The sequence below is a fragment of the Thermomyces lanuginosus genome (genome assembly GCF_041956635.1).
Source record: "Thermomyces lanuginosus strain ATCC 200065 unplaced genomic scaffold VTN49scaffold_35, whole genome shotgun sequence".
Classification (NCBI taxonomy): domain Eukaryota; kingdom Fungi; phylum Ascomycota; class Eurotiomycetes; order Eurotiales; family Trichocomaceae; genus Thermomyces; species Thermomyces lanuginosus.
The window spans coordinates 637,667-654,298 of NW_027192369.1; the positions used below are offsets into that span (position 1 = coordinate 637,667).

A 16,632-nucleotide genomic window follows, 5' to 3' on the forward strand; every position below is an offset into this window, starting at 1 on the left:
ATAACACGACAGACAGACAGGACCATGATTAATCCCCTAACGATAAAAACAGCATGGATAATCGACTCGAGGTATACGTGAATCACGGTCGGATGGCATTTCAGAAACTCATCACACCGACCATGATGATGGATAGAAAGACGGGAGACAGAGAGGTATTGATGGGATAAGAGAGAGAGAGAGAGGACTCTATTTATGCTTGCGCTGCAGCAGTCGCAGGGCTTTCGTCGTTCTTTGGTCGTTCTGAGCCCTTGCCCCGACCAGACGGTCCCTGGCGTTTGCTCGAACCGCCCGTCCCGCCGGTGCCACGGGTTCTGGCGCTCCGTCGGCCGCGGCGGTGGCTTGAGCCGCTCTTGGGTCGCGCAATCGCGTCTGCGGCTTTCTTCGGCAGGGTTTTGGATGTCGGTTCGGTGGCCCCTGGGAAGCGGATCACGACCTGCAGTTTTCCGGACGACTCTGACTCGATGAAGAGGGTTACAATATCGGGGTCGACGCTGTGCACCTGCATAGGCTTCAGGATCTTCGGACGCAGTCGCGCTGGAGGAGGCTGCGCTGCGCGCCAGGCGTTCGGCGGCGCCATTGCTGGAACTCGCACCACTGGCAGCGAGCCCGCTTCTCGGTCTTCAAACATTGCTTCCTCTTCCTCGACCTCCCTGGAGGCCACCTTCCCCGCGTCGGCTGCCAGCAGCTCCGCGGCGTGTTTCTGGGGAAGCGAGACCGCAGCGGGGGTAGCTTGCGTTGTATCCTCAAGGGGCTCCTTGCTTGCCGAGCTGATCGCCAGCGAGCCCTTCTTCTCGGCCGGAGTTGTCTTTTTGCCAAACAGGCCGTTGATCCGCTCCTGCCAGGTGTTTGCTGCAGCGGATGCTTCCATCGTGCTACGACTAGTAGGTGGGCCGGCAGTAATTGCGGCAAACGTCACCGGCTTGGAAGCCGGTGGCGAAGGGGGGCTGGTCTTAGGTGGAAGCTTCACAATCGGCTTCGGCGTTGGCAGATGGACCTGCGGCCGCTGCGAATCACCCGTGTACACCGGGTGGCTGGACAGCTCTTCGGGAGGCGGAGGCGACGGGCTGCGAGCTCGAAGATCTCCGCCATTAATCATGCGGTTCCGCGCCTCGCCCACAGGCGGGAAGAATCGCGAGCCGCGGCCAGTAGCGTTCGAGAATGGACGTGCATGGTTGTCCACGAATGGAAGACCGTCCGCAGGGGTGTCGAAGGCATGCAGAGGTGGCAACTGTCCGAGACTATCGCCAGACTTGCTGACTCCGACAACCTGTCTCTGACCAGTCTGGTCGCCCACTCGAACCTGCCGCCAAGTTTCCGCAAAGTTTGGTAAGGTTGGCGCCGGCGCCCCTTCTTCGCGGAGAGCGTTCAGCTCGCGCTGGAACTTCTCCCTATCTTCTGCATCCTGCTTTGCTGCAACACGGTGGAAGTTGTTCCAAGCCGCCGTGGCATTCCGGCGAGAATCGGCCGACCACTGAGAACCCGGAGGTCCGATCGGTCGTGGCCGTGGAATGGGATGGAATGGCTCGTACACTCCGGGGCCAGCTTCCGATGGCGGAATTGTGAGTGGTGGCTGACTGGTTGCTCCGCTAAATGGTTGCGGAGGAGCGTCAGAAAGCCCAACAGGCCGAAGCGGGTAATCGCGGGCCGAAAAAGCCGTGAGATTGCGATCGAATGTGCCATTGCCTAGAGGCTTGTCGCTACTCAACGGCTTCCAGGGGTTTGAGCTGGGTGATGCATGCGGGCCCAGCTTGCTGCCAGCTGGAGGACCCCAAGGAGTGTACTGTCCTGGCCCATTCAGCGGCGCTTTCCAGCGAGCTTCGTTCCTTTCTTCCGTGGGCCGGTCTCCCTGTTGATCCTTGGCTTGCCCGCGCGGCTCGTCTTGCGTCAGAATACCATTTGGCTTGGCAACATCCGGCTTCTTCTCCGGCTCTGGCTGCGAGTCGCGTGCGCCAGTCGTGTCCTGTTGCGGCGCCTCGCGCGCTCTCTCATCTGGACTGGGAAGCCTTCTAGCAGGCTCTGGTTGCTGAATCTTCATCAACCCATACTGCTTAGTCTCACCCGTTGATGCCGGAGCGGGTGGTTTAGGTGGGGATTGAGCAGTTGACTGAGAGGATGCCGCTGTAGACTCCTGCTTCTGCGCAGCAGACTTGTCCTCCGGCTTTGGCTTCTCAGGCGGGGGGCCAAGTTGCTCCAGCTTCAGCCGGATGCGCTCCCGTCGCGCGGCTTCTTCCCTTTCCTCCTCTTCCCGTTTCCGTTGACGGGCTTCCTCCCTCTTTTCCTTCATGATACGAGCCTGCAGCGCGATTGCATCTTCCACCGCGGCCTGCTCAGCAGCTTGGTCTTGCGACGACGCCTGAGCAGCTCCAATTTGAGACCCAGGGGGGGCATATGCCATGCTGTTGCGAGGCTGCCAAGTGAACCCATTGGGACGTTGGTTTGGTGACACATCACGGTTGGTTTTTTCTTTTGGCGCTCCGGGCGAGATGGAACGATCAGCAGCGCCGTTGATTGCCTGAGGCTCTCTCTTGTTGTCCTGGGGCTTATCGCCTCTGCCAAAGGACATCCGTCGACCAAAGCCGCCACTTCCTCCACTGACATTCGAGGAAGTGCGCCTGCGCATCCAAGGGCCATCTTGATGGCTTGTCCTATGCGTTTGAAATGCAGGAGAAGGCTCTGCCGGCTTGGACTGTTCATTAGGTCCCGGACGCTGCAGGAGCGCCGGAGGACGCATCTGGTGATGATCGCTTCGCAGGATCCCTCTCCGGGTCTCTGTGACAGGCTCATATTTTCCTGACTGCGAGTTAAAGAGCTCCTTTGGAGTATTGGAATTAGTATCCCGCCAGGATCTGTTGAAATCATCTGCAGCAATCTCCCTAGTTGGGACAGCATTGGTAGGCTTGTCCGGACTCCGCTGCTCCCTTTGAGGGCCACGGGCAAACGAAGGAGGAGCTTGCTGTACCGGCGGGTTGATCGGTGATACCCTATCGATGGGGGGGAGAGTTGCCCAAGGGGATTTGGCCGGCGGCGGCGCCGGACTTCTACCAGCAGCGCTCGACGATTGGTCTCCGGTTCCCTTCGCTGCCGCAGCCTTCGCTTGCTGCTGCTGTCTCTCGGCATTGGCACCTAGCCGCAGGACCGTCGCATTCGGGCCGACAGAAGTTTGGCTTCGCGAGGCGAGAGTCTTTGGGGGTTCACGGGGCGAAGGCTGAGCGGGTGGCGTGGGAACAGGAGAGGCGCCCTTGGTGGTGGGCTCTCTCGTGTCTCTCTCCTTCATGTCTTTGACGTCTTTGGCATCCTTATCCCGGGCGGTCGTAGACATAGAGCTCTCGGCATGCGTGAGTGTGACCTTGGTGCCATCATTCCACTCGATCGTCTCCGGAGCCCAATCATCCTCGTCGTCATCGATATCCGCCCACTTGGCCTCCCCTCCGGTGCCGTCCTCCTGGATACGAGAGGTCATGTGAATGCCGTACTGTTGCTTCAGCTCTTCATCGGTGAGATGCTTTGTGGTAGGAGGCGTAGGCGCGGCTGGAAGATGAAATCAGTTACGAGTCGCCAGCCGGAGAATAAAACCAACTCACGTTTGTTCCTGTTCCAGACCTGGTTGGGGTCTGGCCCGCTGGCGCCACTCTTCAGGCCGGATGAAGATGATCTGGACAGAGATAACCCGCTTGTAGTTTTGGCAACCAAACGCGGCCGGTTACTGGGTTGAGGCGATGCACTGGATGTCGTGGAGGGCGCGGTTGCTATGTATCGAGCCAAGTTAGTCTCAGGCTATCGCTCGACCACGTGATAACACACCAACTTACCCTTCTCCGCAGGCTTCGAGGGGGCGGCCGAGCCGGGTGGTTTAGGAATCGTGAACTTGGCAAAGGATATTGGTTTGAAGGTACCAGGCTTTTTGAGCGAGCCTGGGCGAGTAGTCTGGGATTTGCCTTCGGCACGACTTGTGTCGGTATCGGAACCGCCGATAGATGTAGTGTCCTCGCTGCCATCTGACACTGATGCAACGCCATTCAGCTCCAGAGCCCGGCTTGCTACCGCGCTCGGCCCTTTCGTTGCCGTCTGTGTTTGCGCGCGTCAGCTACGATCCGCTCCGGTCATAACCGGTTGACCAGAGTAGAATCCAGCAGCAGAACTCACCTCGGACGTGCCGCCGGCACGCTTCTCACCCTCCAAGGCACCATCTTTGTCCCCATCTGTATTCTTGCCGACTATAGACGAATTGCCTTGAGTTTTAGTTTCGTTGTCGGTTGTTCCCCCCGCGCCCCCTTCGCCAGTGGTCTTGTCTGTTGTGTCCGCAGGAACGTCGGAAGGCGAAGGATCGCGTCCCGACCGGGTTTGGTTTACCACATCGTGAGAAGTCTGCTCTGCCATGCCACCGGGATGCAAGAAATATCGAGCTGCGACCACGTTGAAAGCGAGGATCAGCATCAAGAGCTCCACAGAAATGCGACAGTAACGCCAAGGCCATGAAACAATCCGCAATCTGGTGACGCGGCCCGAGCCGAGAGGAGCAAGCGGGATCACCTACCGTCAGAAAACCGGTCAAGCCAGTGGCAAAAGTCCACAAGGGGATCTCTTGCTGCCTCCGAGCTTCCCTTTAGAGGCCCAGTGCGAGCTTCAAAAGAGGCGAGATCAACACCGAAGTGACACGCAGCCGACCGGTCAGATCACCGTGCACAAAGAGCGTAAGCGAAATCCACACAAGCAGCGCTCGTTGCAGCGTCGGAGTCGACTGCCGGGATCTTCAGTCCGAGAGCGCAGACTTGCAGGCTTGAGGATCGTGATGAAGTACTGATCGGGATTGTTCGACCCCAGGGAGTGGTTTTGATGAGCCAAGCTGGACGCCCGTTTCGGGTTAGCGCGGATTGGATGCGGTGGTGACGCCGCGCTGAGTCAGCATCGAGTCACGGCAAGTCACGAGAGCTTAGGAGTAGTATGAGAGCAAATACGTAGACAATAGCTCATGGTAATGGGCTGGAAGTGATTACTGCTGCTGATTGCTTTCGATACGATCATTGAGGGCATCGAGATTGTCCAAATGGCCGGCGACCCGGGCGATGGTCTACAATGGCTGTCGAACGGAACTAAATCCCCGAGAACTCAAGGAAGTGGTTGGATTTGGACGTTGTGTTGTCTAACATGCATACGGAAACAATGACAGTCTCTACCGCACCGAACCTTCGTTCACATATATATGTACAGATGGCTGGGATCAGCCCTCTGGCCCAATGCGACCCGTTTAGTGAGGGTGGTTCTTGTGGTGGCCTAGGTGACATGCCGTCAGCATCACATGGATGCTAAATATTCGAAATGTGGCATCGATCCTGATACTTACGCAGGTGGAAGTAGTAGTCCATGCCGTAGCCGAGGGCCAGGAGACCGGCAATCACGTGGAAGATGGCTGGTGGGGAGCACTGCATCAGCAAATGGACTGGATGAGTCCTGAATGGCATCACACTCACGAGCTGCCGAAGGGTTCTTGCCAAAGTAGCGCTCGCCGTAGCGCTCCAGCAGCCCAGTGGGCTTGGGCTCAGGAGCCGGGCCGCGAGGAAGACGGGCGTAGAAGTTCACGACCCGCTCCATCCGGGCAGCATCCTTGGCTGCGCCAATGGCCTGCTCATCATTAGTATTGCGAGTAAAAAGGACTGGAGAACCGCCGCCATAATGTCCCGATCACAGAGTAAGGGCATGAGAATGATGGAAAGCGAAATGGAAGGGGAACATGCAGAGGATCGACAGCTGGCGACTTGCGGGGGGAACATACATTGGGCGAGGCAATCTACAATCCGTTAGCATGCGCTACCAGTATTTTTATGCAGGAAGACAATTGCGACACCGTACCTTGGGGGGAATGAGGGTCGAAAGCGCCCGGCGAGTGATGTAGCTCATCTTGACTGATCTGCACAAAATTTCGCTGTCAGCATTGCAAATACAAACGCGAGCAATATATATGGGTCTCAATCCCAGAGCAACTCCAACAAACATACCTCAATCGACGGATTGACCAAGCGATCGCAAGACGTGCAGTGGGAGAATCGAGAAAGCCGCCGTGTCCGAACTTTGAGGTTCCGACACCGCACGATACGCTAACCGTTTTTGGTTAGTGTAAGATTCCGACTCCGGCATCAGTGGCTCTCCTTCAATCTCAACCTCGATGCTTGTACTCTGCTTGGATCGCGCCCATCGACCGAAATCATGTCTTTGCTGAGAGTGCAGAGCAGGGCTTGCCTCCGGGCAGGCCGCGTTGCCGCGCCCGTCAATGTGCGCTTTAACAGCGGTACTTCTTACTGGCCGTCGAAAACCGATCCCTCCGATGCGCCCACCACGCCGCCCAAGGGAAGCTCCCTGATCAACAAGGAAGAGCCCCGCGAGGCGGTTCCTCGTCACCAGCCTGACTACAATGCGACGATCGACCACGGCACATCGTAAGTGTTTTTGTGGTTCCTTCCACTGGAAGTCAATGGCTCTGACAATACCCGCTCCTAGGACGTTTTCTCCCGTTCCCAAGCGTGTGATGGACGGCAGTGAGCCCGGCCCCGTCGTTCCGGCCGCAGTGCTCTCCGGCGCTCCCACAGATTTGCAAGCGCGGACGGTCCGGTAAGTCTGGGCTTACCCAGTGGACATGCGCGAAAGCTCATCCTGTGTCAGGATCTACAAGCCAGCGAAGCCGGCCACGCAGTCCGGCACCTGGCATAGCAGCACGTGGCGTATGGACTGGGATCCTCTTTCGAAGGGTCACCGATGGGAGAACCCGTTGATGGGCTGGCAATCGTCAGCCGACGCCATGCAAGGAACACATCTAGACTTCAAGACCAAGGAAGATGCCATCCACTTCGCGGAGAAGCAGGGGTATGAATACTTTGTGCAGGAACCCAATGAGCGCAAGTTCGTGCCCAAGTCGTACGCGAATAACTTTCTGCATGAGTCCAAGAAGCTCAAGCACATCCGGACGAAATAGATGCTCGGAGGTGTATGTATATAACACTCAATCGATTCCTAGGTGTTTTCATTTTTCTGCAGTCGATGTACCAAGCGAGCCGCACATACTGGCACTTAACTTTACCCCGTCCTCGATTTGCCATAGTCCTCGAAGAGATGTCATTGCGTCCACCTCTGCGGAAACTGTCGACGGCCCGCGACGAAAATGCACGCCATACCTACAAGGTTCAGTTAAAGGCGTGATAAGAGCCAAAGTAATTGTTTTTTTCAGGATACATTCTAGTTGGTCTTGATGAAAGATTTCAAATAATGAGTTCAAATCTCCGGGATTGTACGCCCAACGCCCGACCATGGTAGACCGGAGGTTTATGGTAGGTAACGGTACTGTAGGTAGTCGAAGCAAACAATAGATGACCCTTCACCGGGTTTTCAGAGTCGGTCTGCTTCGTGTACGGAGTACATCCATGGCCGGATGTTGTGCATATAACCCTAACCCTAACACTTGATAGATGGTCTTGGGAGGATTTGGAGTTTGGGGCCTGCGATTCCTTCTATCTCTCCGCCGACGAGCTGCAGGTAAAGATGCATTGGCTTGTCGGAAACCTCTGGAACAAAGATGACCACGAGGGCTTATGAACAGACCAAACAGCTAGACTATGGCTATCTTGAAGGAGTCTTTCGTGCCCAATCAGAGGATTAAACGAAATACGGTATTATCCCAAATTGCAAGACAGGACACTGCTTAGGACTCACGGATGGGTTGATTTTGAACATCATGGCTGAGAACCAGCAATTCATTGACCACTGCAGTTAACATCACGGTGCTGTGGCTAAGAATAAGATTACTTGCCATATGGGAACAGCGATGACGTTCCTCTCCAAGAGCCAAATGTCGGATCGATTTGCACACTGGACGGCTTCAAGGTCTTCCCTCAGGAAACGTGGAAAGAAACGTGGAAAGATGCGTGTTATCTTGCTTTTGAGGAGGTTATCCAGTGAGTCTACTGTATAATGCAGTCCTTTGTTCTGTCCTTTGTTCTGCAGCGAGTTGCCATAAACGTTCGATGCTTCTCCGGATACCTTGCGCGTTCTATTGTGACCATATTCAAAGGTCGTTGAACTGAAGCAGATCTATGATCGCCAGGTGAAAATTACAGAGAATGGAGGAGAAAAAGTCAAATACAACATAAATACAAGGCAGCTTACGGTTCAAGAATGCTGAAAATTCCCAAGAAAACAGAAAATTCAAAGTTTCATAGGCTTCATAGCCCCACCAAACCAGAAGAAAATCAGGACTTTATCAGATCGATAAGATCTCAGAGGGGAATTTTCTCAATAACCAAACCATCGCCAATACTACTTTTTTTTGTGAAACATCGAGTTTCCATTTCACACGCAATGGCATCCCCAGAAACAATCGCCGCCCTCCGCCAAACCCTCACCTCCGAATCGGAGCCCCTCGCACGACGATACCGAGCCCTATTTTCGCTTAAGCACGTTGCCTCCCTGCAGCCGCCAACGGATGCAACCGAGCCCGCGATTGAGGCTATTGCCGCCGCGTTGTTCACCTCGTCTTCTGAATTGCTGAAGCACGAGTTGGCGTACTGCCTGGGCCAGTCGCGGCAGAAGGCGGCGGTGCCGTACCTGCGACGCGTGCTTGAGAATCGCAGTGAACATGCCATGTGTCGACATGAGGCTGCGGAGGCGCTGGGTGCGCTCGGGTTTAAGGAGAGTCTGGACATCCTAAAGGAGAAGAGGGATGATCCGACGGAACCGGTGGAGGTGCGGGAGACGTGCGATATTGCTGTGGATCGGATAGAGTGGGAGACATCCGAGGGAAGTAGAAAGGAAAATTTGAAGAAGAGGTTAGTTTTGAGTTCCTCTGTTCTCATGACAGTTGTAGGTGAAGTAAAAGGCTAATGGTGGCATATATAAAGTGATTTTGCTTCTATCGACCCAGCACCCCCGCTGCCATTGTCCAAAGACCCCTCCATTCCAGAGTTAGAATCAACGCTCCTCGATACGAGTAAACCTCTCTTCCAACGATATCGTGCCATGTTCACGTTGCGAGATCTCGCTTCTCCGCCAGACCTTCCCACGGCCGTGCCTGCAATCCAGGCGCTGGCCAAGGGCCTTAACGACCCATCTGCCCTATTCAGACATGAGATTGCCTTCGTCTTTGGTCAACTTGCCCATCCAGCTGCAATTCCGAGCCTCACAGCGACACTGAGCAACCTGGATGAACATGGTATGGTGCGGCACGAGGCAGCCGAAGCCCTCGGTAGCCTTGGAGACGAGGAAGGCGTCGAGGAGACTCTGCGGCGGTTCTTGAACGACCCTGAAAAGGTCGTGAGGGATAGTATTGAAGTGGCGCTTGACATGGCGGAGTACGAGAAGAGAGGCGAAAAGGAGTATGCCTTGATACCCGAAACAGCTGCCGCATAACGTGCTGCTTTTATAACGAGATATTCGCTGAATGTTGTTTGTAAATGAAGGAAAAGTTTCTCCGTCCGATCAATCCAATGCATAGAAAATTTTGGCTTTCAGTTGTTGACCGTTTCCCTGGGAAGGAATTAGTTAGTCTAGGTGCATTCGACAACTGCAAGACGTGTAAACGTACCTATACCCACAGACGCATCGGTAAAAGACAGTACTTCCTTCGTCTGCACTGCGCAGCTGCACCGTCGTGTAGAACATCTCCGTGCGGCCGCATTTCGCGCAAGTCCGCTGGTCCACTGCTTCGGTGTTTTTGTCCTCGGCGCTCAGACTCTGCACTGCAGATCGCTTCGCTCGCAGGGATGAAGGAAAAGCATGCGGCTTGGACTCGGACACGATGGTCTGCGGAGGGATATCTAAGACATTGTCAGCATCTGCGCAATATATCGTCTTGTCAGACGGAAAACTCACCTCGATTGCGCGCGCCGCAGACTTCGCAGATCAGAATCGCGTTCTCTGATCCCGTGGATTCCTGCAGCAGATTGCCGCAGTCGGTGCAAAAGATGAGAGAGCCAATTGCAGCCATGTTAATGTTTATTTTTGAAAATCACACTGCAGAAGAGAATTTTTTTCCTACTAGATTGCAGGCTCGTTGAACTTGATGTCGAAACTCGAAAAGTGAACGTGCGAAAAATTCACCGTATTCAAAATTACACGTCGTAGAAAAAACCAACCAATCATACTTCAAAAGCGCGGCGCGCGTCGTCTAAATTGGGTAATATGCTGGCGCCCACCTTAACCCCCGGTGGAGGCAGATCGGATCGATAGATGAATCCGAGATGTTGGAAGTACATCAGCACGAAAATTTGACGAGCTTTCTTTGATTGAAGCTCAACAAAGAGCCTGTCCTTGCCAGCCCAGTGATGGCGGACACTCCCAGCTCATTTGCTTTTCGAATAGCATCCCTCAACCTCGGCGATTGACGTCCACGATCCGGCTTGGAAGTGCGTCAGTCATGGATCAAACTCGACCGGTTCAGCAGGTTATGAACGCCTCTGGCCAGGCTCAGCAGCCTGCCAATGTCATGTCCAATGGCGCTCCTCTACAGCAGCCGTACCGGCCGCTGCAGGTCGCCGAAGCTTTACAATACTCGCCCATGACGAGTGCTCCGATCTTTGGCCTAGGTATGCTCCACCACCGCCAACTGAACGAGCTGATCGCTGACACTTCACCCTTCCTCCACTGCAGAGACCCTCCCTCGTCCGGAGATTGGCGCGCCATCGTCATCTTCTATTGCCTTGCCGTATCCCCGATCCATCGCGCGGAAGTTGCTGGAAGGGCTGGACTATGAAGCCCGTCGCGGCCTTGACCAGTCCCCCCGATTGAGAGCTGTCCACAAGGAGTTGCTTCAGGAACATCTGGATGGAACTCAGCTATCGGAATTGTCAGTTTGGAATTTACTAGCTACATGCGGGTGTATACTGACAGTCGTTGAAGCAAGTTCAAGCTCCCTGCCGGCCTGAAGCGCTTCGAGTCAGCGTCTGGTCCAGCCCGCGATAAACCCCGATTGACTGACGTACTGAGCCCATTTGCGAGATTGATGCTGGAGGAGACCAAAATCCAGTTTCGATGTGAGCAGCCCCTGTTGGTACTTGCGATTCTATCACGTGCCGAAAAGTGTATATGAGAGAGAGAGAGAGAGAGCTGAGACTGTTTGCCAGATCCGGAACCCACAACCCTGAGTAGCTCCTTCCCTTCCGTGTCCAGCTTCACGTCCAAGGCTCCTTCCGTCTCGAGAGAGCCTCAAGAGAAGCTCTTCCAGCATCCAGATGTTGCGCCGTCACGGCCTCCATCTGAATATATCGCCGTAGGTGACCAGGGGGCCGCAAAGCGGCGGAAGCTGGATTCAGATGGGACCAGTCTCCTGCAGGATCCTCGACTCAAGGCCCAGAAGGAAGAGGCAGACGCGGCGTTGTTGAAATTGCAGGATCTTTTGCACGAAGTTTTCGAGGCCGAAGATCGCATCGAGCCGGGGTTAGCCTCTGGTGCTGTGCCCCAGGAATCGCTTGCTATGTTCAGAACTGCACATGCTTTAGAGGTTCATGGCCCGATCCTGAACTCGGAGACTCATAGCCGTCTGCAAAAGGCCATCCAAAAAGTAGTTGGATTCAATCGGCTACAGGACATTCCCTCCGAGTACCTCACCCGGATCCAGAGGCTGTGTGAGGGTCCGTTGCTGTCGGCACAAACCCTAGACCTCGGTTTGGAGGACGCTACCAACGATGCCCAAGTCCAAACCTGGCTGCAGAAGCTAGAGGATGTGCACATTACATTTTCCGCAATCGGCACTCTTTTCCACACCGTCTCGGGCCGCCGAAGTGAAGTAGACCTGTGTCCCGAGGACTTGGTTCAAGCCATCCCCAATGTACTTAACCGAGTCTTTGATCACTGCATAATTCCCGCGGTGGAGGCTCGGCCGTCCGATAAGGATCCCCATTTCTTTCAGCTTGTTAGCAGGGAAAAGAAACTTCTTGGTAACCTTATCCATGAGGCCAGGAAGTTGTTGGGGCTGCTTGCCACCTTTCTTTCCCGCATAGAGGTCTCCGAAGAGATCATCACGGCGACAGAATTCATGGCTACGAAGTTGATATTCGTGGAAAACGCCCACAATGACAGGGAATCCGCGATTGGCTTTCAGAAGTACGAAGCAGTGCGACGCGGAGCAATGGATGTCATTGCCAAAATCTTCTCAAAGTACCCGTCGCAGCGTTCGTTCATCCTTGACGAGATTTTGGTCTCCTTGGAGAAGCTGCCGTCCACGCGTCAAAATGCCAGACAGTTTAAGCTAGCTGACGGTAAGAGTATTCAGCTTTTGACCGCCTTGGTCATGCAGCTTGTTCAAACCACGACGCTGGATTCTCCGGCATCCAGGAAATCAAAGACGAAGACCCGACTTCCTGTTTTTCGAGAGGAGGATGATGATGAACTTGCTCTCGGTGGTGGCGAGAATGTTGAGAGTGACACGGAGGATGACTTACTTGTTTCCCGACCTTCTTTAGAAAGGCTCGCCAGGCACGTTGACAAGCTCTATGACAATGCTGTGCGCAATGCACAGTACATAGTCAAATTCATTGTCCAACGGGCAATGACATCTACGAAAACCGGCGACCAGCCATTCCGGAACATCCTTGATCTGTTCACGGAGGACTTGATTAGCGTTTTAGGCTCGACTGACTGGCCTGCCGCAGAACTTCTCTTGCGCATCATGGCATCGCACATGGTGGGAATCGCAGAACTCGACAAGAGTCCTGCAAATGCTAAAAATATGGCACTTGAGTTGCTGGGCTGGATGGGCTCTGGCATTTCGGACCTCACTGCTACTGCGCAACATTTGGCGTCTGGTATGGACGACACAGATGTCCAGCTTACTGACCATCTCCGCCAAATATTCGACGACCATATCCGTCATGCGCTGGACGTGGAGGCCTTGATAGCCCCCGATGGTCCTTACCGTGTTGCTTTGGAGTACCTTCAAGACCGATACCCTGACAACTGGCAGTTAACCAACGCCCGTGGTTATTATGTTGTCCAATGGGCCAAAACAGTCGTAACGGCATACTATAGTGGCTCTGGCGCAAACGATCAAGCCAACCATAAAATCCTCAACGAATTGCTGGGGACCCTGCCGCATTTAATGCTGGATCCAAAATGGCTCGAAACAAATAGGTATGGCTAGAATCCCGTCGCCTTAGTGTTATATACGGTACTAATTGATCCTTCTAGTCGATTTCAAAATGTCACCACAGTGCATGGCAAACTTGCCTACATCCTAACTGTTCTAAATATGGGGTTCTGCAAAGCATTCGACACAATCTTCAAAGTTTTGTTGAATTCTATCACAAGTGACCAAGCAAAACTGCGAAGCCGTAGTCTGAAAAGTGTGATCGCCATGCTTGAGAAGGATCCCAGCCTTCTCGATAGAGATGCCTCTGTCATGCGTGTCATTCTGAATTGTGTGGCTGATGCCTCTCCTATGGTTCGCGACTCCGCCTTGTCCTTGATTTCCAAGTGCATTGCGTTAAAGCCTGCCTATGAAGAGGACGGCTGCCGAGCCATTTTGGTTTGTGCTGCGGATCCCACTGTCGGAGTTAGGAAGCGGTGCATTACACTGCTCAGGGACATTTACTCGAGGACGACACGAAAGGATCTGAAGCTTGCTATTCTGGATAGCTTGCTCCAGCGCACAGGAGACTACGACCAAAATGTCGCTACCCAGGCTCGTCAAATCTTCGAGGAAATTCTGTTGACTCCGTTCCACGTCTCCGTCGACACACAGCATGACGACCCCAAAGCCACGGTTGCGCTTTCAGAACAGGTCACACTGATCGTCAATCTGGTGCAAAGAAGTGAAACTGCGGTCGATGGCCTGACAGGTTTTCTGAAACAAGTTCTCCCAGACGTCAAGCAACCTACTCCGAACTTCAAGGTGTGCAAGGCCATGGTGGCGATCATGTTTGAGCGAGTTGTCGATGACTCCAGTCATAACGAGAAGCTTGATCAACAAGCACTACTTCAAACGATTACGGTCTTTGCCAAGGCCAATGCTAAACTCTTCAGCCCAGAGCAACTCGAAGCGCTACATCCATATATCGGCAATCTTGTCACCGCCGATGATCTGCTTCTCTTCCGGTCTGTAGTCATCATCTACCGCTGTGTCCTGCCGCACGTATCTTCCGCATACAACACGCTGCTCAAATCGGTGCAGAACGATCTCTTCAAAAGCGTGGCAAAACTGGCTCGTGCAGAACTTAATGAAGTCATGGCATGTCTGTGGACGATCAATGGAGTCCTCCAGAACACAGATAGACTGGTGAAGCTTACTATATCAGTGCTGAAGGGCATCAATCAAGCCAAGGGCATTGACTTGTCCGACAGCAGCAAGACAGACGCTCTCGGGCGGTCCCGCAGCTACATTCGCATTGCCGGTTGCGTTGGTCGTCACTGTGATCTCGAGAAGTTCGAGTCGCATTTCAAGGCCGCATTTCCTACTTGGAAGGGAGGTTCTGTGGCTGGCTTGTTAGTTGATACCATACTGCCCTTTGCCCAGGGGAATCAGCCTCTCGAACTGAGGTCCATGGCTCTCGAAAGCATTGGTTCTATTTGCCAGTCATGGCCTGCACAGTTTAGCCGAGAAGGTCCCAGGCAATTGATCTCTGCAGTATTCAAGGAAGACAATGCCAGCCTGCACAATATCATCCTTCGATCATTCTCTGAGTTCTTTGCCATCCATGAGGGGAAGCTCGAAAGACTGGTTCAGCCTGCGGCGGACTCGACGGATGCGGAGCTCACCACGAGATTCGGAGGGTCGATGAAAGCCAGTGATCATGACGGTGCCGCGGCGTTAATAGCACAGCACTTCTTACAAGACATTCTGCGTGTTGCTCGATCGAGGCAGGACGCATATACCCTTACTGCGATTGAGCTTATTGCAAGCATCAATCGACAGGGACTTGTTCACCCGAAAGAATGTGCGGGAGTCTTGGTGTCCCTTGAGACCTCGACAGTTCCAGCGATTGCAAGAATTGCTTATGACACACACAAGATGCTTCATCTCCAGTATGAGTCGATGTTTGAACGCGAGTACATGCGGGCCATTTACGAGGCTTTTGTCTATCAACGAGACGTCGTTGGAGACTCCAGCGGGGCAACAGCGCGCCCGTACACAGCAAAACTTGCACCGCTCTTCGACATCATAAAGCTCAGCAACAGCAAGTATCAAAAGAAGTTCCTAGCAAACTTGTGCGCCAAGGTCAACTTTGAGCTGAGGGATCTTGATGTCAGTGGTAGCCCACCAGAACACCTGCTCCTGGCTCGCTTTGTGTCGCAGAACCTCGCTTTCTTTGAATACGCACAAATTGCGGAACTGCTCCCAACTATTGCATGCATGGAGCGAATTGTTTCCAGCACTGGATCGATGGTAGCTCATGCCATTGAAACAGAGGTCTTCTTCGCCAAGCTCCCACTTGATGCCGCCAACGACTCCGGCCAAGTTCCTTCGATGATGCCCGAAAATACGGGCGTTCCCCATGCTGTTGACCCGAAGTTACTTCGGCAATTGGCAACGGCGGCCGCGATTCTCTCCATGCTGTGGGAAGCGCGATCTCATTTGCGCCGACTGTATGGAATCAACGCCCAATACCAGGGCAAGTTGAGTGCGAAAGATCTAAACAGGCCTGCCACAAAGGTGCAAGGCATCACTGGCGATCGATTCTGGGAAGCCGTTTCGAGGAACATGACATGCCTGGACAGCGAAGCAAGTATGCGTGAGAAATGCCGCGAGTTCACTAACTTGCTCTCCATCGATGAAGAGTTCAAAATCCCAGAGGAAGATGACCTTGTGCTGGATGCGCCTGACGACGTCCCTGAGGATGATGCCGCGAGCGTCGATGGCAGCAAGCCTCTCAAGCGGAAGCAGTCGCAGACCGGCAGTCAGAACGCGAAGCGTCCTAGGGGCAAGAATCGACTCAGCGGGGGCAGGCGACGATCCAGCTCTGAACCGGACGAGCTATCATTAAATTGATGTTGTCGCTATTTGTGGGATTTCTGTTGTGTACTATTATATCGTTTGCATTTGCATATTCGGTCAGGTCTGGGAACGATTTCGGAAGAACGGAGTTCGGCGATTTGGTACTTAGAGAACTGTCTTCGCTAGATGGTATATTTCTGGAGCAATGTAATTGTGCCGCATCGCACCTTATAAGTCTGAGATCTACAGCCCAAACTTTCCATCCGGCTTCTCCTTCGCTGCAGAACAGGTGCCCGTTTCAACCATTACGTATATATTTTCGGTCCATGGTCCGTCGGTTTGGAGACGGCAGGAATATGGGGAGGAGAGGACGAACGGCCAATGTTTTTCCAATCTCTTCGATTATGTGATAGCGGACCGTCTCTAGAGAAACAGTTTTCCGTAATAATGCCTTGAAAAGTGACGAAGGGTCCCAAGAGATTTGAGCGACTATCAGCCTGGAGAGAAACTTGCGGGAGCTTTTCATGATTTCGAAGAAGATCCAAGCGGCTATAAATATTTGATGCTGGTTACTGACCAAGCTTCCAGTTATATGTGATACTGTCACCTTCAGGACCGGACCAAGGAGTGGTTATCACAGCATTTAACTCATTGTTCGGATATCTCGAAAAACAATACGGCGTCAGAGTGAAAGCAAATTGACTGCGATAATGAAATCAATC

General features: G+C 53.6%; 6 protein-coding genes across 6 annotated transcripts; 3 read left to right on the top strand and 3 right to left on the bottom strand.

Annotated features, from left to right (window-relative positions):
- Positions 1–193: 193 nt before the first annotated feature.
- Positions 194–4,437, bottom strand: VTN49DRAFT_5681 (uncharacterized protein; the record flags this gene model as incomplete). The annotated part of the gene is made up of 4 exons (XM_069413765.1): positions 194–3,531; positions 3,585–3,749; positions 3,813–4,068; positions 4,147–4,437. The coding sequence occupies 4 exons, from the start codon at positions 4,435–4,437 to the stop codon at positions 194–196; spliced, it is 4,050 nt and encodes a 1,349-aa protein (XP_069266404.1).
- An 811-nt stretch (positions 4,438–5,248) lies between these two features.
- On the bottom strand, positions 5,249–5,898 carry VTN49DRAFT_5682 (uncharacterized protein; the record flags this gene model as incomplete). The annotated part of the gene is made up of 5 exons (XM_069413766.1): positions 5,249–5,274; positions 5,345–5,410; positions 5,472–5,622; positions 5,774–5,788; positions 5,851–5,898. 5 exons carry the CDS (start codon positions 5,896–5,898, stop codon positions 5,249–5,251), a joined length of 306 nt encoding a protein of 101 aa, XP_069266405.1.
- Positions 5,899–6,204: 306 nt separating this feature from the next.
- VTN49DRAFT_5683 (uncharacterized protein) lies at positions 6,205–6,967 on the top strand (the record flags this gene model as incomplete). Its single annotated transcript, XM_069413767.1, has 3 exons — positions 6,205–6,434; positions 6,496–6,606; positions 6,658–6,967. 3 exons carry the CDS (start codon positions 6,205–6,207, stop codon positions 6,965–6,967), a joined length of 651 nt encoding a protein of 216 aa, XP_069266406.1.
- A 1,379-nt stretch (positions 6,968–8,346) lies between these two features.
- Positions 8,347–9,393, top strand: VTN49DRAFT_5684 (uncharacterized protein; the record flags this gene model as incomplete). Its single annotated transcript, XM_069413768.1, has 2 exons — positions 8,347–8,813; positions 8,886–9,393. The coding sequence occupies 2 exons, from the start codon at positions 8,347–8,349 to the stop codon at positions 9,391–9,393; spliced, it is 975 nt and encodes a 324-aa protein (XP_069266407.1).
- A 98-nt stretch (positions 9,394–9,491) lies between these two features.
- On the bottom strand, positions 9,492–9,970 carry VTN49DRAFT_5685 (uncharacterized protein; the record flags this gene model as incomplete). Its single annotated transcript, XM_069413769.1, has 3 exons — positions 9,492–9,510; positions 9,569–9,800; positions 9,856–9,970. The coding sequence occupies 3 exons, from the start codon at positions 9,968–9,970 to the stop codon at positions 9,492–9,494; spliced, it is 366 nt and encodes a 121-aa protein (XP_069266408.1).
- A 429-nt stretch (positions 9,971–10,399) lies between these two features.
- On the top strand, positions 10,400–15,964 carry VTN49DRAFT_5686 (uncharacterized protein; the record flags this gene model as incomplete). The annotated part of the gene is made up of 5 exons (XM_069413770.1): positions 10,400–10,568; positions 10,633–10,828; positions 10,882–11,015; positions 11,106–13,110; positions 13,168–15,964. The coding sequence occupies 5 exons, from the start codon at positions 10,400–10,402 to the stop codon at positions 15,962–15,964; spliced, it is 5,301 nt and encodes a 1,766-aa protein (XP_069266409.1).
- Positions 15,965–16,632: the final 668 nt, after the last annotated feature.